A 27,089-nucleotide genomic window follows, 5' to 3' on the forward strand; every position below is an offset into this window, starting at 1 on the left:
CAAAGACGTGCAGGTTTGTAGGTTGATTGTCTTTTATAAATTGTCCCTAGTGTGTAGGATAGAACTATTGTACAGGGTGATCCCTGGTCAGTGTGAACTCGGTGGGCCGAAGGACCTGTTTCCACGCTGTATCTCTAAAGCCTAAAGTACAGATACAGCATGGAAACGGCCTTTGGCCCACCTAATACACACTGACCAGCATACATTTGGCAGGCTGCGATGGGTTGGATACTACAAGATTAGGTCTTTAACCCCAAACTATTTAGAAACTATATAGTCAGAGTTGTACAGTGTGGAAACAGGCTCATTGACCCATCTTACTCACAAAGGCCAACATGTCCCATCTACACTAATCCCACCTGCCTGCATTTGGCCCATATCTCTCTAAACCTGTCGTGTCCATGTACCTGTCTAAATGTTTCTTAAACGTTGTGATAATACCTGCCTCAACTTCTTCCTCTGGCAGCATATTTTACATACCCACCACCCTTTATGTGAAAAAGTTACCCATCAGGTTCCTATTAAATGTTGCTCCATCACCTTAAACCTATATCCTCTGGTTCTCGATTCCCCTACTCTGGGCAAGAGGCTCTGCATCTACCCGATCTATTCCTCTCATCATCTTGTACATCTTGTACACCTCAAAAGATAACTCCTCATCCTCCTATGCTCCAAGGAATAGTATTAGCCTTCCTAACCTCTTCCTATAGCTCAGGCCCTCGAGTTCTGGCAACATCCTCGTAAATCATATCTGCACCCTTTCCAGCGTTGACAACATCCTTGCTACAACATGGTGCCCAAAACTGAACACAATACTCTAACTGTAGCCTCACCAACATCTTATACAACTGCAACTCCAACATGATCTTTCACCTTCTATACTCTGACTGATGAAGGCCAATGTGCCAAATGCATTTTGACCACCCCATCTACTCGTGACGCCATCTTCAAGGAACTATGCACCTGCACTCCAAGATCCCGCTGCTCCACAACACTTCCCTACAACTATGTACCTGTTCTCCTAGTTTGTGCATTTGTGGATAAATAATCAGAAATGTAGAATAAAAATTGGGCATGAGAACAAAAGATATTTGTTAAGATAAACTAAATTTGGAGTTGTAAGGATTTAGCCGTTTTCACCAAAGATGTCTTGGTTTTCATTTTCTTGCAGAGATCAGCATGTATTTGTAATTGAAGTTATGTACAAATCAAATTGGGCAACTCAACTTTTAAAAAGAGCTAAAATTAATGGTATTGAAGAAACATAGAAAATAGGTGCAGGAGTAGGCCATTCGGCCCTTCGAGCCTGCACCGCCATTCAATATGATCATGGCTGATCATCCAACTCAGTATCCTGTACCTGCCTTCTCTCCATACCCCCTGATCCCTTTAGCCACAAGGGCCACATCTAACTCCCTCTTAAATATAGCCAATGAACTGGCCTCAACTACCTTCTGTGGCAGAGAATTCCACAGATTCACCACTCTCTGTGTAAAAAATGATTTTCTCATCTCGGTCCTAAAAAACTTCCCCCTTATCCTTAAACTGTGACCCCCTAGTTCTGGACTGTGACCCCTAGTTCTGGATAACAAACCTAATCCCACGTACAATGAAGGAGCGTTTAGTAACAGTTTAAATTGATTATATTTTAATGTTGAATCCAGGCAGCTCCCTGGTGGTGGGGTGGTGCATGCGCAGTGGTGGATGGGCGGGCTGAGGCGGCCTCTCCTCGGGTAGAGAGACGGCGGCTGAGCAGAGAGGCGGGTGGACTGACTCCCGCTGTGTAGAGAGACGGCGGCTGAGGCGCCTCCCCTTCGGGCAGGGAGTCGGCGGCAGTGCCGGGCTGAGGCAGATAGTCGGCATCAAACATGGACGTGGCCTACGTCTGTGAATGGGACAAGCAACCCAAGAGCAATTACTGCCCCTCTGTGTCACTCGTGTGCGCCTGGTCCTGCAGGAACCTAGTTGCCTTCACCACCGACCTGAAGAACGAGGAGGAGCAAGGTGGGTACTGGGCCCGAGACCGCCGGCTCACAATGTTTCCAGCACTTTGATTCTCTTTTTGTAACGCAGCATCTGCAGTTGCTTGTTTCTAATGTTTGCATGGTGTAGTGATGAAGTTTCACATTCCGGTCTACTACGTCAAGTGCAGTCCCGAAACGGAACAATGAAATTCTTACTTGCAACAGCACAACAGTACTGTGTAAGCACCATAATAGTTCATGTTGTAGGATCTGAATTCGGCCATTCGGCCCATTAAGTCTACTCCGCCATCCAATCATGTCAGATCTATCTTTCCCTCTCAACCCCATTCTCCTGCCTTCTCCCCATAACCACTGATACCTTTACTAATCAAGAATCTATCAATCTCCAGCAAACAGCAAAAAAAATCAATACACACACGCTAATCGTGCATAGACAAATACAATGTCCCCAAATCTATATAGTTCAGAGTTTATTTGGAGATTATAGTGTTTAATAGCCTGGTGGTTGTTGGGAAGTAGCTGCTCCTGAACCTGGATGTTTCTGTTTTCGGGCATCAATACCTTCTTCCCAATGGCAAGAGTGAAATCAGAGGGTGGAGTAGGATGATGCTGGCTGCCTTCTTGAGGTAGAACGCATTTGCAAATAAATGTTTGATAATAATTGAGTAATACTACAGCAATGTAATAAATAGCACCTTTCATTGAGTAGGAGGACTGCAGATTCAAATTTTGCTTCCAAGGACTAGTGCTCAATAGTACCACTGAAGGAGATGGGGTTTTTTCAGGTAAGATAGATGATTACGATCTCTGAGATGGATGTGATGACATTTCTTTGTAGATTAGATATTTGGACAGATTTGGAATTGGGGACAGAGAAGATGGCCAAATGCTTTAGAACATAATAATAATAATAAATTTTATTTATGGGCGCCTTTCAAGAGTCTCAAGGACACCTTACAAAAATTTAGCAGGTAGAGGAAAAACATGTAAGGGGAATGAAATAAATAGTAGAGACATGACTAGTACACAAAGTAAAGACAGAATTCAATACAAAACACAATATGAGGCAATTAATGCACAGATGAAAAGGGAGGGGGACGTGGGGCTAAGGATAGGCAGAGGTGAAGAGATGGGTCTTGAGGCGGGACTGGAAGATGGTGAGGGATACGGAATTGTGGATCAGTTGGGGGAGGGAGTTCCAGAGCCTGGGAGCTGCCCTGGAGAAGGCTCTGTCCCCAAAACTGCGGAGGTTGGACTTGTGGATGGAGAGGAGACCGGCTGATGTGGATCTGAGGGACCGTGAGGGTTGGTAGGGGGAGAGGAGGCCCTTAGAAACATAGAAACATAGAAATTAGGTGCAGGAGTAGGCCATTCGGCCCTTCGAGCCTGCACCGCCATTCAATATGATCATGGCTGATCATCCACTCAGTATCCCGTACCTGCCTTCTCTCCATACCCTCTGATCCCCTTAGCCACAAGGGCCACATCTAACTCCCTCTTAAATATAGCCAATGAACTGGCCTCGACTACCCTCTGTGGCAGGGAGTTCCAGAGATTCACCACTCTCTGTGTGAAAAAAGTTCTTCTCATCTCGGTTTTAAAGGATTTCCCCCTTATCCTTAAGCTGTGACCCCTTGTCCTGGACTTCCCCAACATCGGGAGCAATCTTCCTGCATCTAGCCTGTCCAACCCCTTAAGAATTTTGTAAGTTTCTATAAGATCCCCTCTCAATCTCCTAAATTCTAGAGAGTATAAACCAAGTCTATCCAGTCTTTCTTCATAAGACAGTCCTGACATCCCAGGAATCAGTCTGGTGAACCTTCTCTGCACTCCCTCTATGGCAATAATGTCCTTCCTCAGATTTGGCCCACAATGTCTATGCAGATCATGATGCCAGGTTAAACTAATCTCCTCTGCCTTCATGTGATCCATAGTATTGCAAATGTCTCTAAAAGTCTCTAATGCCACTATTGTATATTCCTCATCACCATCCCTGGCAGCGAGATCCAGACACTCACTGCTCTTTTTAGAAAAAAATGTGCCCACATGTCTCCTTTAAATTTCCTCCTCTCACCTTAAGGCTTCTGCCTCTAGTATTTGACATTTCCACCCTAGGGGAAAAAGGCTCTGATAGTCTATCCTATCTTTGACACTAATCATTTTATATATTTCTATCACATCTCCCCTCAGCCTCAGTTGCTTTGGGCTTCCAATATGTGGTTTGCGATTTTAAATGGTCTCTTCTGCTATTTTAAGTTGAACATTTTATCAAACACTGGTTAACTGAAATGAAATGATGTGTAGTATTAATGTTAATAGTATGTAGATTAATTAGTTGAAAAACTAAATATCAACTGAAGAGAAACCACTAACTGAATATATTAAACGGCATTTGTTTTGGGTGGCAGGCCAGGTGATGTGCTGTCAGCTGTGGGAGTTTGTAGTTTCTTTGGAATTACTCTCTTCTTTTGATACTTCTTAAGAGAGAGTCAAGTCCTTACACAGTGAAACTTTTTAAGTTTTCCAGCATCTAATTTTTTCCCTTCCTAAATTAAGTCTATTTGCTCCTACTTAAAATACCTTGTATCTGCTGTTTGATGTGTTGTCTCTTCACACAGGTTATTTTAAAATAAAGGCTGAGTAAATTATTTAGAATGTGATCGAAGCAATATTCTCTAAAATTCGTAGGTACGGCGAAGCAATATTCTCTAAAATCTTGTTGTTTTTTGTTTACAGATCTTACTTATATGATTCACATTTTGGACACTGATCATCCTTGGGATGTTTATTCCATCAACTCTGGACACCATGAAGTTATTGCCTCTCTTGAATGGGACCAATCAGGTAAATGTTTGCTTATACAGTGCCCTCCATATTGTTAGGGACAAAGACCTATCATTTATTTATTTGCCTCTGTACTCCACAATTTGAGATTTGTAATAGAAAAAAATCAAATGTGGTTAAAGTGCGCATTGTCAGATTTTACTAAAGGGTGATTTTATATATTTTGGTTTCACCATGTAGAAATCCATAGCCTCCCCATTTCAGGGCACCATAATGTTTGGGAAACAGCAATGCCATGTAAATGAAAGTAGTTATTGTTAGTATTTTATTGCATATCCTTGGCATGCAATGACTGCTTGAAGTCTGTGATTCATGGATATAACCAATTGCTAGGTGTCTTTGGTGATGCTCTGCCAGGCCTGTATTGCAGCCATCTTTAGCTTATGCTTGTTTTGGTGGCTAGTCCCCTTCAGTTTTCTCTTCAGCATATAAAAGGCATGCTCAATTGGGTTCAGATCGGGTGATTGACTTGGCCACTTAAGAATTGACCATTTTTTTTAGCTTTGAAAAACTCCTTTGTTGCTTTAGCAGTATGTTTGGGATAGTCTTCTGCAGACAGTGGTGATTGGCAAATCCACACCTGACTCCTGAAGAGTGTTTCTGAACTGTCAGACTGTGTTGGGGATTTTTCTTTATTATAGAGAATACCTCTTTCATCAGCTGTGGAGGTCTTCCTTGGCTTGCCAGTCCCTTTGCGATTAGTAAACTCACCAGTGCTCTCTTTCTTCTTAATGATGTGCCAAACAGTTCATTTTGGTAAGCCTAAGGTTTGGCTGATGTCTCTAACAGTTTTATCCTTGTTTCTCTGTCTCATAATGGCTTATTTGACTTTCATTGGCACAACTTTGGTCGTCATATTGATAAACAGCAATAAAAGTTTCCAAAGGAAGACTAGAGGAAAGACTAGGTGCTGAGAACTCTCTTATACCTGCACTAAGGAGGCATTTAAACACACCTGAGCAATTACAAACACCTGTGAAGCCATGTGTCCCAAATATTATGGTGCTCTGAAATGGGGGGACTATGTATAAACACAGCTGTAATTTCTACATGGTGAAACCAAAATGTATAAAAATGGCCTTTAATAAAATCTGACAATGTGCACTTTAACCACATGTGATTTTTTTTCTATTACAAATCTCAAATTGTGGAGTACAGAGGCAAATAAATGAACGATGGGTCTTTGTCCCAAACATTATGGAGGGAACTGTATGTGCGAGTGTCGGATGAGAATTAAAAACATCAAGTGAAGTCTCCTCAGGTGCCACAAAATAATAAATAAAGTCACAGGACAACACACAGATTTTAAAAAATGTATTAATTGGCTATCTTCCCTGGAGATTACGTGACCCATGGTCACTGAAGGCCTTGAGCAGAATAAATTAATCATTAAATGAATTATTAATGATGTTAATGATATTTGCAGCATGACAGACTTTATTATTAGCTCTCCTTCATTTCTAAGTGTGCTGGAAGATGAAACTCTTCAGCAGTTAAGAAAATCAAAATATTAATGAGGTTTTTCTGTGAAGTTATGTGGTGAAGCTTTAAAGCACTTTATGAAGAGCATGTGTGTGTTTTTGCTTGCAGTGCAGAGGTGAAATATGTTTTTGTACATATAAATTCTCACCTTGTATGAATAAATTGTGTGCATATTTCCCGTGGATAACAAATAGATTTTTGACAGATTTATGTTTTGGAATGAAAGTAAAAACAATCCATTAATTAGGCGTCCCCCCCCCCCCCCCCCCTAAATTACTGGGTTCTAAAGTGTAATTTATGTGATGTATCTCCAAAATGAATATTTATTCCATCTGTTTTGTGTTTGTAAGGTTCCCGGCTGTTGTCGGCAGATGCAGATGGCCGGGTGAAATGTTGGAGCATGACTGATCACCTTGTAAATAGCTGGGACAGCATAGTTGGGAGCTCAGTGGATGGAGATCCTATTGTAGCCTTGTCGTGGCTGCACAATGGTGTCAAGTTGGCCTTGCATGTGGAAAAGGTTTGTGCTGTAATCTAAAACTTAAGTAACGTTCCAATTATCTGTCAATAACTAAATATGTTAATAGCTAACACTAACACCTTTGTCCCTCACAGTACTGTAGGAGTCTGTGGTGCTGACTAAGAGATATATTGAATTAAGACAGATCAAATCTGAATGCTCAGTTGTTTTTGTTTTCAATTGTGTGCAGAGATTCAGATTGATTTCATCCTCATTTCCTTCATTAGGTATTGTGCAGTGAAGATCTAGAAAACTGATCTGTGACAAAAATGGCATATTATGGTTTTGTTTACATCCATGTTATGTGCTTATATTTAACTTTTCAGGCTGGTTTTCTATAAATTATGATGCAATTTCAAACTTGCCTGTGTCTCAACCGCTGGACAAAATTCATTTGGCAGCACAGTGACACGGCTGCCTTTGTGGAGTGTGCACGTTTTGTATGTGCCTGTGTGAGTTTCACCCAGATACCCTGCTTTCCTGCCACATCCTAAAGTTGAGAGTTAGTTGGCCACTAAATTGCCCCTACAATGTAAGTAAATTGTTGCATCTGGGAGAACTGATGGAAATGTGGAGTGAATATAATAGGTTAGGAAGGATTAATGGTAAAATGGGTGCTTGATGATTGGCGTGGACTTAGTAGATCGAAGAGCCTGTTTGTGTGCTCTGTCTTTATATCTAAATCCTAAAATTCAAAGTTCTGGAAGTAAACAGATTTGAAATAGATGTAAACAAAAATGCAGGTACAATGCTTGCCTTTTACTTCAATCTTTGTACATATAAATGTAACTATCAATGATTCATTCCAAAACATTAACTTTAGTGGTTGCTTGAATTTATAGCCATGAAACCAGTTGAAAATGCTGATGGTGTGCCCTGGATAGAACAAGCTCATTGGGCCACATTGCCATCCGATTCTACATCTATTTCGGTGTTGCTTTATATTATGTTGCCAGAATATTTTTAGCCAGTGGTTTGATAGCTTTAAGGATGACGTGCTTTCCTGTTTTCTTTCCCCTGCCTATCAGTCTGGAGCATCCAATTTTGGTGAGAAATTTTCCCGGGTGAAGTTCTCCCCGTCGTTGACGCTGTTCGGAGGGAAGCCCATGGAAGGCTGGATTGCAGTAACCATCAGTGGTCTTGTGACTGTGTCGTTATTGAAGCCCAGCGGACAGGTTCTCACTGCCACGGAAAGTTTATCACGGTTGAGGAGCAGAGTTGCCCTGGCAGACATTGCATTCACTGGAGGTGGAAATATTGTGGTGACCACGTCAGATGGCAGCAGCTCGTCACCTGTTCAGTTTTATAAGGTCTGTGTGAGCGTTGTTAATGAGAAGTGCAAAATTGATACGGAGCTTCTGCCATCACTCTTCATGCGCTGTACAACGGACACTGCTCGGAAGGAGAAATACCCAGCCGTCACTCACCTGAAGTTTTTAACAAGAGAAACCTCGGAGCAGGTAGGGGATCAAAGTTGTTGTATTTCTCTTTTCACTGCTCCTGTGCCATTTCTTAAATGTGCCACGTGTCAAATGTTTGAACACAGTTTATTTATGAAGTCAGGTGATGTTTCAAGTCAGAATCTTTCTTCAGACCTGAAATGTCACCCATCCTTTTTCTCCAGCGATGCTGCCTGACCTGTGGAGTTAGTCCAGCACTTTTTGTCTATCCTCGGTATAAAGTTTGAAGCTTGCCCATCATGTTGTCTCATCTTGTGCAGCATTCATGTACTGTTTTATGCACTGCGTGTTTATCTGATGTTAGCATTATATAAATCCTGTCATATCTGAAGAAACTCTTGCTATCAATAATATAATACAGGAAAACAAGGGTTTCTTCAGATATATAAATAGTAAGAAAAAGGCAAGAGTGGATGTTGGACTGCTGGAAAATGATGCAGGAGAAGTGATAATGGGGAATAAAGAAATGGCAGAGGAATTGAATAACTTTTCTGCATCGTCTTCACATCATGCTAGTGTCTTTACATTGGAAGACACTAGCAACGTGCCTGAAATTCAAGAGTCGGGGTGGAAGTTAGTGGAGTGGCTGTTACTAAGGAGAAGGTGCTTGGGAAACAAAGGTCTGAAGGTGGATGTCACCTGGACCGGATGGACAGCATCCCCAGGGTTCTAAAAGAGGTGGCGTTAAAGATTGTAGAGGCATTAGTAGTGATATTTCAAGAGTTGGAAGTGGTTCCAGATGATTGGAAAATTGCGAATATTACCCCGCTGTACACGAAGGGAGCAAAACAGAAGAGTGGAAACTATAGGCTGGTTAGCCTGATTCCAGTGTCTGGTAAGATTTTAGAGTCCGTTATAAAGGATGCGGTTACGGAGTACTTAGAGGTTTATGATAAAATAGGCCAAAGTCAACCTTTTTTGGATTTTGTAAATATCTGGCTTTGGTATGTATGGTATTTTCTTATGATAGTTTTTTTCATTCTGAACCAATGCTTCCAGTTATCTGTTCACAACCAAGTAGCGAGATAAGTCCAATCAGATGACTCTTTCCAATCTGCAAAGATCTTCCTTGCCCATCCATTTCATCCTCAATGTTTTTCATTTCCAAGCCCCCGTGCAGCGAATTTTAAGATTACCATCATCAAATCTATCCGAGATCTATCACTGCAAGCTCTTCCAATTTTTTCATCCACCCTGCTTGTTTTTGGAGCTGCAGCTGCAGAGTTCAACATTAAATGAATAATCAAAGTGATAAATTCTCTCCCCAAGCCAATCTCCCTGCCACTTATTTTGCTATCTCTACAATATGTTGAATTATTCTTCATTCAGGCTCTCAATCTCCGATGGCTGGATGGCACTTCCAATTATTTCCCCCTCTCTGAAAATGTTTGTAGTTAACAGCACTGTAAGTCGCCCCCTCCAACTCATTAGTTATTATATCAATCAAAGCCTCAAACCATTATCTTCAACCTGCTAGTATGATGAGGCATTGGAAGCACTAAAGAGAACAAGAGGAGAATTGTAAGAGTTACGATACTGGGTGATGAGCAGTGGACTTCTTGGTTGAAGTTTGTGAAATTTGATCAATGATGAGTTTTATTGTTGGCACAGCTAGATGTAAGAGTAATTGCCATGCTCTTGCCTCCTGTAGGTGTTGCTGTGTGCTTCCAGTCTGTCGGGCAGCATCGTAGAATGCTGGTCATTACGGAAGGAAGGGTTGCCAGTAAACAATATTTTTCAGCCAATTTCCCCCATGGGTGAGTATGGAGGTAGCTGCTCTCAGCGGGACTTGATGGTTATAAATTGCAGACAGCTCAGATTAAGGTTTAATTTTCAGTCCTCTATGGATTATAATATTAAAGATATTCTCCATTTTTATATGATCTGAGATTGAAAAAGGATGGTGTTCTTGGGAATCTGGTATTGTTACATAAATCACTGCAAGTTAATGCCTGCTTAGGGATGTACAGGATTACAAAAAAACATTTTATTGTGTGTGAATTTGTTCTACGAAGTGAATACATCGATGATAACAATTATAGTTAAATATGAAATGTTATTCATGATTGGCTGTAGAAAAATATTTTTTTTCATTTAGTTTTCCCTTCCCTCAAGTGTGGTTTCTATTTTCTTAGGTGATAAACAGCCAAGCATCCTGAAGTGGAGGATTCTAAGTGCAACCAATGACCTAGATCGTGTAACAGCTGTGGGTTTACCCAAACTTCCCATCTCTCTTACCAGTAGTGATCTAAAGGTGGCAACAGACACCAAATTCTTTCCAGGCATGGGTTAGTATTGTGCTTCATATGGAGTCCTCTTTGGGGGCAAAAAAGCATTAATTGTGTATATCCTTGCTACTGTGATGTAAGGAACCATTAAAAACAAATCTCTCAGCAGTGGTCTGCATCAGGACATGTTTCCCAGAGAAAGTGGAAAATCAGACTGATCGGAAAGTAACATCAATTAGATAATATTGGGGAATGCACAATGAAGCTGATCCAGTCTTCAGCTTGTTACCTACTTTATAAAATCACCAAAAAATAGAATCCGTGAAAGATGTATTTATAAATCCTTATGGTCTCGTTTGGGGATTTACTTTGTTGCTCCATGGTGTTTGCTCAAAGGACCTTGTAAACTGAAAAGTCATTTAGATGATTTGGGTAGGATGGTTTCTCCTCATTGCATCTAATCTAGGCATTCAAGGAGAGCAGGGCATTTGAGGTGATTCTATTTTGCTGATTTTATTCAGTAAGTGACGAGTTGATGGCTGGATTTGCATGCTTTTCCATTCCCCTGATTTATCTTATTGATATTACTTTCCAATCGGTCTGACTTTCCACTCTCTCAGGGAAACATCTTGAAGCAGAGCACAGTTGAGAGAATTTTTAAATAGTTTCTTCTATCACAGTGGTGAGAATATACCCCTTCCATGTAGAAACAAGGAGCAGCAGATGCTGGTTTACACAGAATGAAACAAAGTGATGAAATAACTCAGCGGGTCAGGCAGCATCTCTGGAGAACATGGATATAAAGAAGCGTCCTGACATGGAACATCACCTATCCATGTTCTCTGGAGATGCTGCCTGACCTGCTGAGTTATGCCCCTGTCCCACTTAGGAAACCTGAACGGAAACCTCTGGAGACTTTGAGCCCCACCCAAGGTTTCCGTGCGGTTCCTGGAGGTTGCAGGTGGTTGCTGGAGGTTGCAGGTAGTGGAAGCAAAAACCTCCGGGAACCGCACGGAAACCTTGGGTGGGGCTCAAAGTCTCCAGAGGTTTCCGTTCAGGTTTCCTAAGTGGGACAGGGGCATTACACCAATACTTTGTGTCCTTATTTTATACCCCTTTCATTTTTTTCCCCTCACTGTTAATGAGTTCTCCTGTGCATTTGGTGTATAGGTTATTTTCAGAACACTGAAGTAATTCCTTATTATTCTTCAGCTCATGAATTTGAAGTGACTGTTTACCCAGCCTATTGTCTTAAACAAGCATCTTGCCAAATAAGCTTGAACTATTGTTGTGATCATTGGGTTGTGAGAATGCATTTGGGTTTGCTGTGGAGGTATTGACTAAATTCTAGTTTCCTTCCTATCTCTAGGCCTTGCATTAGCATTCCATGATGGAACTATTCACATTGTTCACAGGCTTTCACTACAAACATTGGGAGTTTTCTACAGCATTCCCTCCCAACGACCAGCGGACGACCAGTCTATTAAGCGACAGCGTACAACTGCGTCGTCGGTGCACTTCAAAGCACTGCAGCTGTCCTTGACTTCATTGGCATTAGCTGGAATAGACAGCCAGGGAAAGGTAACAAATAAAATAAAAAGAATGCATTGTTAAATTATATTCAGTATTTAATAATACATTTAAGAAGATTTGCCTGTCCTTTCAGTTCCTTAACTTCAGTGATGCGGCCAAAATGCCAAAAATGTTGCCTTAAATGTGCCAGTGCCATTTAATTTCTAACTGAAATAGTAATTTTTTTCAAAAGTGCAAAGTTACTTACATTCTTATTGAAAGGTTGACATTATTTTGTTCCCTCCTAGCTGAGCATGCTAAGGATCTCTCCTTCAATGGGTCACACGTTAGACATAAACACATCACTGCGTCATCTCCTTTTCCTATTGGAGTACTGTATGGTGACGGGATTCGACTGGTGGGACATCCTTTTGCATGTACAACCTAACATGGTGCAAAACCTAGTGGAGAAACTGCACGAGGAATATACACGCCAGGCACAGGCTTTGCAACAGGTAAAGGTTTACTGGGGTGGCAGGGCGTGCATTTTATGTTTGGTAATGTTCACTTCTTTTTGTAATGTTCACTTGCTGCTCTTTTTCAGTTGTTAGTTCTGAAAGCAAGACAAAAAGCTTGCATGACTCAAACTCACAAAATGGAAATTTTAACCTGGAGCATGGTAGAGTTTAGAATCTTTCTGACAGAACTGTCAGTCTCACTTACAACAGTGGCTTTTGACATTTGCACACATTGCATTGGTTCTAATTCATCTAGTGGCATGGATTAAATGTCGAGCTATTGAGAAACAGTAGAATCTTACCATCTCATAACATGAAAAGAAGACGAATATTCAGTTTCTCACAGGTTCTTGTTTTATTTTACCATAGTTAGACATTTTTACAGCCCTATCCAATCATGTCAACGTGATAAAACATTCTCATTTTAGCAATATATAACTATTATGTGCATATACCTGTACAAGGAAAATATGAAGGAGTTTAATTGATCCTGACCAATGGAAAACTGAGCTAAAATCCTTTGCAGGAATTGACTCCAGCCGCTTGAAAGATAGGAGCTCAGAAGAGCATGGAGTTTTGAACTATCTATTTGTGACACACACATTGCAACCACTGATGGAACAATGCAAATGATGGACTGGATTATTTAGTCGCAAGAGACACTGCAGACCAAAGCACGGGTGCCTTGCAATATCCACCATCTCCCATAGATCTTGTGTGTGCAAGACAAGTTGGTGAGCTGCTGCCTTGAACGGCTGTGAAACCATTCCCACATTTAGGAAGGGATTCAAGGATTCTGACCTGAATGATGAAGGATAATGGAGGTGCAATGTACTTCCAAGTTAAACTGATGTGTGACTTGGAAGGAAATTTTGCCGGGGAGATGTTCCCACCTGCATTTTCCAGGTGGTGGAAACAACAGTTTAAGCTGGTACTAATGAAGAATCATTGGTATTTTGTAGATATTGCATATTGCAGCTTGTTTAATTATAGCATTCCCACACCTGAATTCTTAGTCCAGAGATATTCAAGGTGTTTCTATGTACTATTGAAGAATTGCTGCATTCTGGAGATGCTATATTTTAGATGAGGGGTTAAATATAGCTACTTGGTGCCTCTTTGGATAGATGTAAAAGATCTCCAAGGCATGACTCGACGAAGAGCAGGGGAGTTCTACCAGTATTCTATCCAGCACATATTCCTTGGTCAACATCTCAAACAGATTGTCTGGTCATTTATCTCATGGTGTTTGTCAGAATGCTTTGAGCAAATTGGCTATATCTGCATTACAGCATTTTTAAAAGCTATATTTTTGCACCTAAGCATCCTGAGGTTGTGAAAGGCACCAAATGAAGGTATAGTTTCCAACCATCATTTGTAGTTGCTTCCAGTTTGTTTTTATGGCTTTAGTTGAGAAATTAATGACTGCGATTCTTTATGTCGGGATGCAGCTCAGTGGAAGAGCACAGGCTTTGCATGTATGAGACCCCGGGTTCAATCCCCGGCATCTCCATACTGATGAAGATAATTTTAAACTGTGGATGGCTTGATTGTAATCATGTATGGACTTTAACTGGATAGCAGGCAACAAAAGCTTGTCACGGTACACATGACAATTGTAAACTAAACAAAAGAAAATTGCTAAATGCTTCTTGACATGTCAAGTGGTGTTGAACAAAGGATTTTATATGATCTGGCATCTTGCCTGCTAAAAATACTTGTCATTCAACTTGTTGTGAATGAAAACATGGGAGAGTTATGGTTTTGTTCAATTTATTGTTCCCTCAGAACTATTCTTTGTGGGCATGCATTTAAATTGCTTCCTCCCTTTCCCTTTATTAAGGTTCTGTCCACCCGAATAGTCGCCATGAAAGCATCTTTATGTAAGCTGTCAACAAATACACTGGCAAGAGCCTGTGATTTCCATGCAAAGCTGCTGCTGATTGCAATAGGTTCCACACTTAAATCACTTCTTCGACCACATTTGTTGAACACACCAGATAAAAGCCCTGGAGAGCGACTGACTGAGATCTGCTGTAAAAACACGGACACTGGTACGTATCCTATTTTGCACGTGGACCAAATGTAAATGCTTGAGGTGGCTGAATAACGCCTTCTGATTCTTCAAGTCGAGTGTTGTGGAAATTTCAGTAAGCTACAGATTGCTTAGTTGAAGGAATTGAGTTTTCTTTTCATTATTCCAACTGTATATTTTGTGTTGGTTATGATACTCCATCTACACTTCACGCTGCCAATGCAAGGCCGCCAGCATATTCAAGGATCAGTCACTCCCTTTTCTTCACCTCTCCCATCAGACAAGAGGTACAGAAGTTTGAAAACGCATACCTCCAGATTAGGGGACAGTTTCTTCCCAGTTGTTATCAGGCAACTGAACCATCCTATTACCAACTAGAGTGGGGTCCTGACCCCCCCCCCCCCCCCCACATGTACCTCATCGAGACCTTTGCACTATCTTTAATAATCAGACTTCATTGGACTTTATACTAAATGTTGTACCATTTATTCTTTATCAGTCCACTGTGGATGGCTTGATTGTAATCATGTATAATCTTTGCTTTGACAGAATAGCATTTAACAAAAAACTTTTCACTCTACCTCTGTACACGTGGCAATAATATAATAAACTAAACTAAAATTCAACTGGTAGAGCTCCCTTGCTCTTTATTAAGTAGCATTGTGGGGATCATTTACATCTATCCCAAGAGGCACAAAGGAGCTATGTTTAAATTCATATATAATAGGAACAGAATTAGATCATTCGGCCCAACAAGTCTACTGTGCCGTTCAATCATGGCTGATCTATCTTTGCCTCTTAACCCCATTCTTCTGCCTTCTGCCTACAACCCCTGACACCCCTCGTCCAAAGCATCTCCAAGAGGGCAGCAGTTCCTTAATTGTACACAGAAACACCTTGTAAATCTCTGCCATATTATTTCTCAAGTGCGTTTTTTTTTCAATGTGGATTACTTGGAATTATGCACATTCCTTTATGCTTGTCCTTTCTTAATTTGGTGACCCGAGAAAAAGATTTTTGACAGAACTTAATGTATTTAACAAATGTTATTTTTATTTAGTTATTGCTATTAATTCAGTATTTCAGTAAAGTTAGCTAAGTGTCCAGTTGATTAAAGATGTAATTTATACTTTCAGATATTGATAAAGTTATGATAAATTTAAAAACAGAAGAGTTTGTTCTGGATGCCTGGGTGTTGCAGTCCCTACAGCAGCTCATTCAGTGGGTTGGAGACTTTGTGCTGTATCTGCTGGCTAGTCTGCCCAACCAGGTGAGTTTACTGTCACACGTACTGTGAAAAGCTTTTGTTGCGTGCTAACCAGTCAGTGGAAAGACTACATGATTACAATCGTGCCGTCAACAGTGCACAGATACATTATATAGGGAATAACGTTTAGTGCAGTAAAGACCGATTAAAGATGGTCTGAGAGCCTCCAGTGAGGTAGATAGTAGCTCAGGACCACACTCTAGTTGTTGATAGGATGGTTCAGTTGCCTGATAACTGCTGGGAAGAAATGTCCCTGAATCTGGAGGTATGCGTTTTCACATTTCTTACCTCTTGCCTGATGGGAGAGGGGGGACGAGGGAAGTCTAATTCTAAATATAGAAGTATGCTTAGGGTTTATTTTTACCATGTGGATGGTGTAGGTGTAGCAAAAAAGACAGGATTTTCTCCAAATTTTTTAGAAATCATCCTCTGTAAAGAATGAACATATTACAAGGCTTGCATATTACAAGATTGCATCAGCAATCATCTTGCAGAGTAATTTCAGTTTATTTTATGAGATGCTTATAATAATAATAATATAATAATAATAAACTTTATTTCGGACTCAAGTTCCAGACAAGGGGCAACATTACATTAAAAATGCATTGCATATCAAATATCATAAATACATATAAAATCATGGTATATCACATAACTTCATAACTTATATATTTTTTAAACCCACAATACTTAAGTTAAAAATCCAGATTAAAAGATGATCAATGTCCTACAACGAGACAACAATACCAGTGTCTCCACAGCTGGGATTCGTAGCGTGTAGTGCTAACCCTTATGTTTGTCAAGGCCACAATAAGCACATTTTTAGAGTCATTTATCCTGCAAATGAATTTATACATGTGGTGTCTTAGGATAGCTTCTAAAGTACTGACTCCTGCAGCCACAAACATATTACTGGCACTACACCATCTAGGTTGCCTTAGCAGTGTTCTCATGGCATCGTTATAAGCCACCTTTAGTCTCTGCATACTTGTCTTTAAATAGTTCGACCACAGGTGCGCAGTGTAGAGGGGTGTGCAGTATGCTCTAAATAGCGACATCTTCACCACATCTGCACACGCACCAAATTTACGCAAGAGGATATTCGCCTGTACATACAGCATGCATCGTTGCCTATAAATATCCTCATCGTCTGTCTCTCATGTATCTATTTTCACAGAATGAGATATTTATGTTTTAAATCTTGGTACCTCGGTTTGCCACTGTTGTCAGCTAGAAAATGGCCTTAACTTGTATATGGTGTAAAGATCTATTTGTCAGAACCTCAACACAACCTCCACAACGCATTCTGAAGAATGGTCTGGACCCAAAATGTCACCTATCCTTGTTCTCCAGAGATGCTGTCTGACTTGCTGAATTGCTCCAGCACTCTGTGTCCTTTTTCTCCACAAACCAAGTATGGGAATTACAGTGATGTATCACCCTCTAAGAAATAAGTTCCTTGTCATCTGTGTCTTAATTGGATAATTCCTTATTCTGAAACTCAGTTCCCTGGTTCTGGGTTCTCCTGTGAATGCTGTGAATGGAAATTTTTTCTCATCATTTACCCTGTTAGGACACTTCAAATTATTTTCATTCACTAATTTCCTCGGTTCAAAATGAATGTAGAATTCCAGGCTCTTTAGACAATCACTTGATCTGAGGAATCAGAGTTAACTATCTCTTAATTGCCTCCAATGCAATTAATGGGGCAAAGATGATTGACATTGTATGTAATCATAGTTATTTTCTCATGCAGTAAAGATCAACATTACATTTACTTTGCTAATTACCTGCTCTACCTGTAGGCCAACTTGAATCATGTTCGAGAACCATCAACCTAACAGTAGGTTCCAGTTTTGATTTTTCCTGCTAAACGTGGATAACCTTGCATTTTCCATATTATACTCCATTTTGCTGTTTTTGCCCACTCACTTTAAACAAATGAAAACAATGTTTAAAAACTTGGCAAATGAAGCAGCACCTATGGAAAGAGATGCAAGTTAATTTTTCAGAACTGGGGAAAAAGAAAGTGAATTAGTTTTAAATTGCAGCCAGAGTGAGGGAGGAATGAATAGAAAAAAGCAAATATGTCTGGCAGGGTGAGACCAGGGGTGTAGCTATTGGTAAAGCTGTATCATTGATAGGTTAATGAAGGAATTTGGAGGGAACACAAAGTTGTGAAATGTAGTGCTGCAGAAATTACAAAGGGTGAGAGAATGAGTCAATACGAGTGAACGACCTACAGCAGAACTGGCTAATTCAGATACTGACACTCGAAGCATGTTACCTGAATTCATTGAATTCTATTTTGAGTCCAAAAGGCGTCTAATGTAAGATGAGGTGCTATACTGCGAGTGCATGTTCTGCTGATGCAGTATCCACTGACAGGTAGGAGTGGAATGGTGAACAATCAACTGAAAGTTCAAGTTAACCCCTGCAGTCATTCAGTTTCTCGAATGTACAGGTGAATATATTTATAGACATTGAATGCTTTACAATAGATTGGAAGAATTATTTAACCTAAAAGGACAGTTTGAGACCCTGGAGGTTGGAATGGGAAGAGATAGAAGGGCAGATGTTGCTTCTCCAATGGTTGCAGTGTGTTATTTTGCAGACAAAAATCTGCTGGTACATATAACAATTCACGCAACACTTTGGCTGCTTTATATCAATCTAGTGTTTAACTTTATAGAGGTGCCAGTATGTATTACCAGCACGTACCACCATGAAAAGCACGGGTTGTATGGAACAGTGTTTTAAGAAGGAAAGTGGTTATTGCTGCTGGAATTGGCAATTTCAAAATCACAATGGAATGGTTTCTGCATTAGTCGAAACAGAAGCGGTGGAATCTTATTGAAGACGGCAACAAATGCAAACTCTGTGTCCACCTCCCCATCCTTCTGCCTATCTTAGTATTGTTAACAAACTTGGCTGTAATATATTAGGTTGCTTGAATTATGTCATTGAGAAGCCCTATTAGTTGCCAATGTGAAAATAACCCAAATAATATCAAACTAGTCTAATTGGAAAAGAGAGATACTTGGATCATCACGTCGTCACAAATATTTATAGTATCAACAGTTGCTAACAATGTTCTTTGGACTAATTTATTTTCCCTTTGCAGCTTCACTTTTTTAATATCATTTAGTGGATTTGTCCTGTTGATGGTCAATCTTTCCTTACAGGGTTCTCCTGTTCGTCCAGGATTTAGTTTTCTCAGAGATGGAACCTCACTTGGCATGCTCAGAGAACTAATGGTGGTGATACGAATTTGGGGTCTGCTTAAACCTGGTTGTTTGCCAATATACACTGCTACATCAGACACCCAGGATAGCATGTCCCTGCTTTTCCGACTACTCACCAAACTCTGGCTCTGCTGTAAGTTCAAATCGCATACCTTCATTCTGATGTGGAAAAACTTGTTTTGTTTCTTTAAGTATATAAATTAAAAAATAGACATCATAAATATGGCATCAAGTTCAAGGATGATGTGCTCTCACCAAATTCCTATGCATTCCCCATATATCTTGATTCTCTGAGTCTCCCTGCCTTCAGTTTACGCAGTAACTGCATACAAAGCCCTTGTGGGAGAGAATTCTAAAGACTGACAATCCCTGTTTGATGGAGTGGGTTGTACAAAATTATTACAAGACATAGTAGATGTGAGGTAGACACAAAAAGCAGGAGTAACTCAGCGGGTCAGGCAGCATCTCTGGAGAGAAGGAATGGGTAACGTTTCAGGTCGAGACCCCTCTTCAGACTGCCTGAAGAAGGGTCTCGACCCAAAACGTCACCCATTCCTCCCATATCCCAAAGATATATTGGTGTTGGGTTGATTGCCTGTTGTACATTGCCTCCAGTTTAGGTGGGTGGGTCAGGGAGTATTCATGGGTGTATGTGGGGAACAAATAGGTTAGAGGGTAATAAAAAGGGGAAGGGTGTAGGGAAGGGGATGACTGAGAGCTGGCGTTGATTTAATGGATTGAGTGGTCTACGTTGAAAGGAACTACAAAGCTAAGTGGCAGTGAGAAATATGAGAATGATGCAGACAGGTTTCAGAGGAAGAGAGACAGTTAAAGTAAATGTGCAAAGATATGCAAATGGAATTTATATCTGGAAATGCGATCATCCACTTTCAGAGGTAGAATATTTTTTTAAATTGTAAAAAATTGAAAGTTATTGGTGTTTTAAAAAAAAAAAAAATATGGGTGTCCTCTTTATAAATTACTGAAGCTTAATGAGCAGATTCAGCAAGCATAAGAAAAGGCAAATTATGGCCTTTTGGCCTTTATTACAAGAGGGTTGAATACGAGAATTATGGCATTTTGTTCCAATTATAACTTTTCAGTTGCAATATATATGTAGTAGATTTCTTGATTACCAGAATATATCAGTACAGTATGTTCCAGCTGAATAGGCAAATCGAAAAACTTTTAAAGTTACAAATATAATATGAATGTTCACACACTTCGCGGCCAAATAGAAACCCTGAGTTTGTATTTCCTCAAGCAGGTATTAATTTACACAGCTCTCTTGAATTCATTCAGACTGTAACTCAGCACTGAAATGCAATCCGATCACTTGCGAATGAGGTGATACATTTGTCTGAGGGCTTGTAATAACTTTTCCTTTTGAATATTTATTGTCGCGTATGCTCAGTGGCTAATTCTTGAATGGTTCTTAAGTTGGAGTAATGCAGCACAGCAAATTTGGATTGATTTGGAATTATACTCTGCAGTGTCCTCTGGCTATAATATCCATTTAGCCTAGATTGATTATAAGAGTGATATTTGATCTGACTGATCTGTATGAATGCTACCAATGAACATGGAGGCACAGGACAGACCACAGCAGAAACCTAAGAAAAACACTAAATGCTGGAGCAACTCAGTAGAACAGGCAGCATCTCTGGAGAAGAATCTTAATTGAATAGCAGTAACCTAATTGGTATGAATATGCAATGCAATAACTGATGGTTTTCAGAAAATTATAAGTCATATAGGCATAGAGTATGGAATGGAATGCATGAATGTACATGAATATGAAAAATGAAACAGTTTATTGATTTAAAAAAATAATTTATGGGGTGTGTTGTTGACAATTGGGATTGTCCATCCCACATGAGCTCTTAAGAAATTAGCGGCGAATCACTCCTGGGACTACCACATTCTCAGCAACGTATATGTTTTCGGCAATGATCCATGTTTTTGACAATTTGTTCACTACTTATCTTTGCCTTTGCACTAGTGAGAAGAAACTATTTCCTTGTGTGTTATCTTCCAAGCAGCTGATTACACCCTTGAATCTCAGAAATGCACATCACTTAGACCATCATTTCACTCCTGTAGATTATTGGAGAGCCTTTTTAGTGAGAGCCCCTCACTGGTTAATGCCCTTTGTAGAGGAGAAATGAGGGACTAAATACAAACATTTTATGAGCGCTGATCGACTTAGGATGGTTGTGTATATATTTATATCATGGTATATGGACACATTTATCTGTTTTGTAGTAAATGCCTACTATTTTCTGTGTGCTTAAGCAAAGCAAGAATTTCATTGTCCTATACAGGGACACATGACAATAAACTCACTTGAACTTGAACTTGTCTGCAGAAGTCACATTATTGGGAGAGAGTTGAAAACATAATGCCACGATGTAGCTGCTGCTTCATTTTTCATACTTGATTCCATTGAACCTTTTGTGATTTTTACAATCATCTTCTTGCATATGGCGTGCACAGCCTAAAGTTGCAGACACCAAAACACTACATCTATTTGTTTGTGCACGTCGGGTTGATTGCATTAGTCGAAACGGGGTGGACCACCTGAAGGCTGCAATCTCCCACCCTTATCATGCAATGATTTCCACTGATAGGATCTGCATGGATAATCACAAGCAAATTAAAATGTTTCTTCCCCATTTCTAATGTTACATTATAGGTTGCATGCATAAACCATCTACAATCACAATTGTGACATCCATATTAAAGGTTTGTTTTGCACGTGTAGAGAACTTGTGGGGTCAATAAGTTCATATAAATGTGTTGTTTTTATAAGTGTTAACGTTTCTCATCGACCAATTTTTCCAGGTAGAGATGAGAACCATATGACTGAACCCGATGACAATCTGATCGATGAATGTTGTCTGCTTCCCAGCCAGCTGCTGGTTCCCAGCATGGACTGGCTGCCAGTGAATGATGGAATTATTGGCAAGTTACAGAGCAAACAGCCACTAAAGCTGCAGTTTGGAAAACCAGTCAGCGTGCCTAGCCACTTTGCAACCACACAGCTTGATATCTTTGCAAGGTAATTGGAATGTCTTATTTACAAAGAGAATCCTACCCTGTTCTGCCTATGTTGACTTTGATGCATTATCATCACAAATACCCATTGTTAATTAATCAATATTGATTAGATCATTAAAATATAGCCAATGGTGTTAGTTTTGTGATGACTTTGTATTGTAAATAGGCCTTGGGTTAATGTTAATTACTGTTAATAGTGACTTCCATAGTTTTTGGAACTAGTTTAAATAATCTCCATTGTCTGGGAAAGAAGCGGCAACAGGTAGCATTGATGTACGTTGCAGATTTTTACATTGCAAACATTGCTCTCTATCCCAGTTGAGATCTGTTCATTGAGATCTGGGAAGAGGAATCCCATTGGTTTGATTTCCATTCATCTGTTCCACAATATGACATTATCTTAATCTTCCCTGTCCACAAATACTCATTCATAATCTTGTGGAGAAGTGGGTATGAGGAGTAGCTATGGGGGAAGTGCTGCCTGCAAGGTTCCGTAACTGAGTATTTCTCACCCTAGAAATCCGATTGAGATATATCTTTGCAGATGTGCAACCACCTTGGGTAAACGTTGTACTAATACAATCAGAATCACTTCCACTTGTCAGCCTCAGCCAACACATTGAAGCAGGAATACATTTCCTTCATCCAATTGAATTGTGAAGTATGATTTAAAAAGTGGGGATAGGATAGGTAGACTATTACACCATCAATGTTCTACTTCATGTGAATGCAATGACTACACCATCATTTTACCTGATGTTCAGGTCACCTGGGTATCAGAAGATGGACAATTTAAGACGACTTAATTTAGGAGTGTGCCCAACAGAAGAAACCAAATCCTGCACCAGGTAAGCAAATATAAAGACAAGAATCTTATTTGTGGAAGAGTTCAACTTGATCAGTGACAAATTGCAGACATCAGTTTAGCTAAACACCATTGAAATATGTACACTAGAGCTTGGTTATGAGACGCAATCCCGACTGGATCAGGTCAAATCAGGTGCAGGTTCTGATAAAACATGTGGGTTGTGTTGTGCCAACCTGTCTAAGCAGTTATCCAGGTCCGAGTGATTGCATTCTATCGCTTCATATTGAAACCTTTGTGTTTCAATCTCAGACAGATCAAAAACATGATGAAGGTTTTTACGTTAAAAGTTGATAGCCAAGTTGGATTGGGTATGGAAAGTATTACAGTGCTCTCCATAATATTTGGGACAAAAACCCATCATTTATTTATTTGCCTCTGTACTCCACAATTTGAGATTTGTAATAGAAAAAAATCACATGTACCTAAAGTGCACATTGTCAGATTTTATTAAAGGGTATTTTTATACAGTTTGGTTTCATTATGCAGAAATTACAGCTGTGTTTATACATAATCCCCCCATTTCAGGGCACCATAATGTTTGTTTGTGCAGTGGGCTGGTGCTATAGACCTGCACGGGAAGGTAGTCACTCCCGCCCCCACGAGTCTCGAGTCTAGAGACATCAGCCAAACTTTAGGATTACCAAAATCAACTGTTTGGAACATCATTAAGAAGAAAAGGAGTACTGGTGAGCTAACTAATCACAAAGGGACTGGCAGACCAAGGAAGATCTCCACAGCTGATGACAGAAGAACTCTATCTATATTAAAAACATTCCCCAAACACCTGTCCAACAGATCAGAAACACTCTTCTGGAGTCAGGTGTGGATTTGTCAATGACCACTGTCTGCAGAAGACATCATGAACAGAAATACAGAGGCTACACTGCAAGATGCAAACCACTGGTTAGCTGCAAAAATAGGATGGTCAGGTTACAGTTTGCCAAGAAGTACTTAAAAGAGCAACCACAGTTCTGGAAAAAGGTCTTTCGGACAGATGAGATGAAGATTAACTTATATCAGAGTGATGGAAAGAACAAAGTATGGAGGAGAGAAGGAACTGCCCAAGATCCAAAGCATACCACCTCATCTTTGAAACACGATGGTGGGCATCGGGTATGTTATGGCCTGGGCATGTATGGCTGCTGAAGGTACTGGCTCACTTATCGTCAATGATGATACAACTGCTTGTATCAAACTGATTTTGGTTGGGGGCGCTGTCCTGTGCATGGCTGCCCAGCCAGCAGCTGTCTGTGTCTGATCATCTTTTTTTTTTTTTAGTTTGTTAAAGTGTTTTGTTTGGAGGTCTAAACTTTTTTATGTGGGGGGTGGGGGGGGGGGAAGGGGGAAACTATCCTTCAGGGTCCCTACCTGGTCGGAGAGGCAGCTTTTCTCCGGGCTGCAGTTTTGACCCGTCCTCGCGACCTACCAGCGGGCCTGGAGTGGCATTTCCTGTCGGGGACCGCCCAGTACCACAGCTTCGGCGGCGGCACAGCGCTGGAGCGCTATCGCGGAGTGGGCGATGCCTTGCCCGGGTCGCCGCGCTGGAACTGGGACCGACGATAAAAAACATCGCGGAGCTACGGGTCTGAGGAGCGGCCAGCTGCGGGCGGCAGTGCTGACTTTACATCGGGAGCCTGGGATCTCTCGACGAGATCACCAGTTGTGGAGCTCCATCCGGCACGGCCTTGTTGGCTTCGGAAGCCGCGGTCTCCAGTACGGAAGCGGCCGTTCCAGGGTTCCCATCCCGCTGTGAGGATTCTCCCGACGCCGGAGCACCATCACCCGGCGAGAACGGCCAGGAACATCGGGCCTCCGTAGAGGCAACTGTGGAGGCCTCAATAGGCCCGACTATGGGTGAACTGGGGATGGGGACTGGACTTTGTGCCTTCCCTCATAATGGGAACCATTGTGGGGGGATGTTTTTATGTTTAAATGTCTTTATTATTGTTATGTCTGTATTCTTTCTTTATGTGCTGCACGGAGAGGACGCTGGTGCTGTTTGTTTGCCGCTTCTCCGTTTGCTATTGTCTGTTACTATTGTAAAGCGACTTTGAGTCTTAGAAAAGCGCTATAAAAATTAATTTTATTATTATTAACTGCTGATGGTAGTAGCATAATGAATTCTGAAGTGTATAGTCACATCCTATCTGCTCAAGTTAAAAAAAAAAAATGCCTCAAAACTCATTGGCCGGCAGTTCATTCTACAGCAAGACAATGATCCCAAACATATTGCTAAAGCAACAAAGGAGTTTTTCAAAGCTAAAAAATGGTCAATTCTTGAGTGGTCGTCAATCGCCCGATCTGAACCCAAATGTATACATGCCTTTTACATGCTGAAGAGAAAACTGAACGGGACTAGCCCCCAAAACAAGCATAAGCTAAAGATGGCTGCAATACAGGCCTGGCAGAGCATCACCAGAAAAGACACCCAGCAACTGGTGATGTCCATGAATCGCAAACTCCAAGCAGTCATTGCATGCAAAGGATATGCAACAAAATACTAAACATGACTACTTTCATTTACATGACATTGCTGTGTCCCAAACATTATGGTCCCCTGAAATGGGGGGACTATGTATAAACACAGCTGTAATTTCTACATGGTGAAACCAAAATGTATAAAAATAGCCTTTATTAAAATCTGACAATGTGCACTTTAACCACACGTGATGTTTTCTATTACAAATCTCAAATTGTGGAGTACAGATGCAAATAAATAAATGATGGGTTTTTGTCCCAAACATTATGGAGGAAACTGTGTAACTGCTTTCACTCAGGTTGGATTTGGATTGCCTGTATTAGAACAGGTTTACATTTTGGTTAAGCAAACAGACTTCTTGTGTGTTCATCAATGATGCTCTCTCGGTGTCTATCAAGCTGTCATTTTGCAAATAAACTGTGTTACAATTTGTAGCTAGTATTTTTAAAATAATCAAATGATCAGTCTCTATGGAACTGAATTAATTCTTATTCTTCACTCAATTGTGGTCAGGAATTTTCAGCCTCCCCCTCTGGGACTCGATATTGAATTCAACTATTTCAGATAACTAGCCTGAATTCAACAATTTCAGATAACCAGTTTTGGAACTGATCAGTTTGATTTAAGCTTATCTAGATGTGAAATCAACTCTTCCCTCCAGAGATTCTGCCAAGTATTTGCTGTATTGCTTTTTGTTTCAGCACTTCTGATAACTGCAACATTCTGCCCCTCTCACTTCCAGCATGTTATTTTGATTTTCTTCTTTCTAACTATCCTCAAACATCTCTCAAAAAGATGGCTGGACAACTGTGGTCTGCACCCTATTACAGATATTGCCTCTGCTCTCGTCACCCCTCCCTGTCGCCGCAACTTAAAGCAGACTTGTTTTCTCAATAGTTAGGATTAGTGTAAATGGGGCACCTTGGTCGGTGTGGGTAAACTGGGCCAAAGGGCCTGTCTCCATGCTGTATGACTTTGACGCTAGAACACCTTTTTATTCCATTCTCTCTAGATTTTAGTGTCTCTGATTAAAACTTTCATCTTTTAAATAGATGCGGATGCAACACCATGCTGAAATCACCAAACAAATCAACAGCGGTTAAACAGTGGGAACAAAGGTGGATCAAGAACTGTCTGTGTGGTGGACTATGGCGTAAATTCCCTATTAGTCTCGCCTGAATAACAGCAATTAATTTGTACTGGTAATGAAGAAATACACAGCTGAAAATGTTCATTGAAAATTTACTGATGTGCAAAAGACACTGTATATATTGCTTAGAAATGTTTTCTGAACGTTTTAATAGAATTTTTCAAGTAAATTGACTTATTTTCCATTCAGGGCTCAGATTTTTGTTTTAATGTCCACTTTGGTTTTCTCTTGTATTTTCTCCTGAGGTGATTGAATTCCAGGGTTTTGATGGATGCCAGCTGCCTTTTCTTTGCCCAAGTTGTCCATTATTGATGTGCAGCCTTTACAATGATTGTCTCCCAGCCGTCTTGTGCCGGGGGTAGTATTTCATTCATTTCTATTCTTGCTCAAAGCTGCACATTGACTTTCAGTAAGCTTGAATTTGGAAACTAATAAG

At 40.5% G+C, this 27,089-nt stretch overlaps 1 protein-coding gene across 2 annotated transcripts; it reads left to right on the forward strand.

Moving 5' to 3' along the window:
- The first annotated feature begins 1,699 nt into the window (after positions 1 to 1,699).
- Positions 1,700 to 26,839, forward strand: med16 (mediator complex subunit 16). Of its 2 annotated transcripts, XM_033047100.1 has the most exons (14): positions 1,700 to 2,004; positions 4,722 to 4,829; positions 6,662 to 6,831; positions 7,860 to 8,291; positions 9,943 to 10,048; positions 10,427 to 10,579; positions 11,889 to 12,100; positions 12,340 to 12,546; positions 14,393 to 14,603; positions 15,721 to 15,854; positions 19,037 to 19,229; positions 21,941 to 22,157; positions 22,921 to 23,004; positions 26,556 to 26,839. In XM_033047100.1, exons 1-14 carry the CDS (start codon positions 1,869 to 1,871, stop codon positions 26,680 to 26,682), a joined length of 2,490 nt encoding a protein of 829 aa, XP_032902991.1. In that variant the 5' UTR covers positions 1,700 to 1,868; the 3' UTR covers positions 26,683 to 26,839. The 2 variants fall into 2 exon arrangements, with proteins under 2 accessions (XP_032902991.1, XP_032902992.1); XM_033047101.1 differs by lacking the exons at positions 22,921 to 23,004; positions 26,556 to 26,839 and having other exon boundaries at positions 1,722 to 2,004; positions 21,945 to 22,082.
- The last annotated feature ends 250 nt before the right edge of the window (positions 26,840 to 27,089 follow it).

The sequence above is a fragment of the Amblyraja radiata genome, chromosome 29, assembly GCF_010909765.2.
Source record: "Amblyraja radiata isolate CabotCenter1 chromosome 29, sAmbRad1.1.pri, whole genome shotgun sequence".
In the NCBI taxonomy this organism is placed as follows: Eukaryota; Metazoa; Chordata; class Chondrichthyes; order Rajiformes; family Rajidae; genus Amblyraja; species Amblyraja radiata.

Excerpts from the sequence above, each read along its gene's own strand:
- med16 (XM_033047100.1), top strand. The coding sequence starts at position 1,869 with ATGGACGTGGCCTACGTCTGTGAATGGGACAAGCAACCCAAGAGCAAT. Across the intron at positions 12,101-12,339 it reads GAATAGACAGCCAGGGAAAG|CTGAGCATGCTAAGGATCTC; the intron begins GTAACAAATAAA and ends GTTCCCTCCTAG. Across the intron at positions 19,230-21,940 it reads CACCAAACTCTGGCTCTGCT|GTAGAGATGAGAACCATATG; the intron begins GTAAGTTCAAAT and ends CAATTTTTCCAG.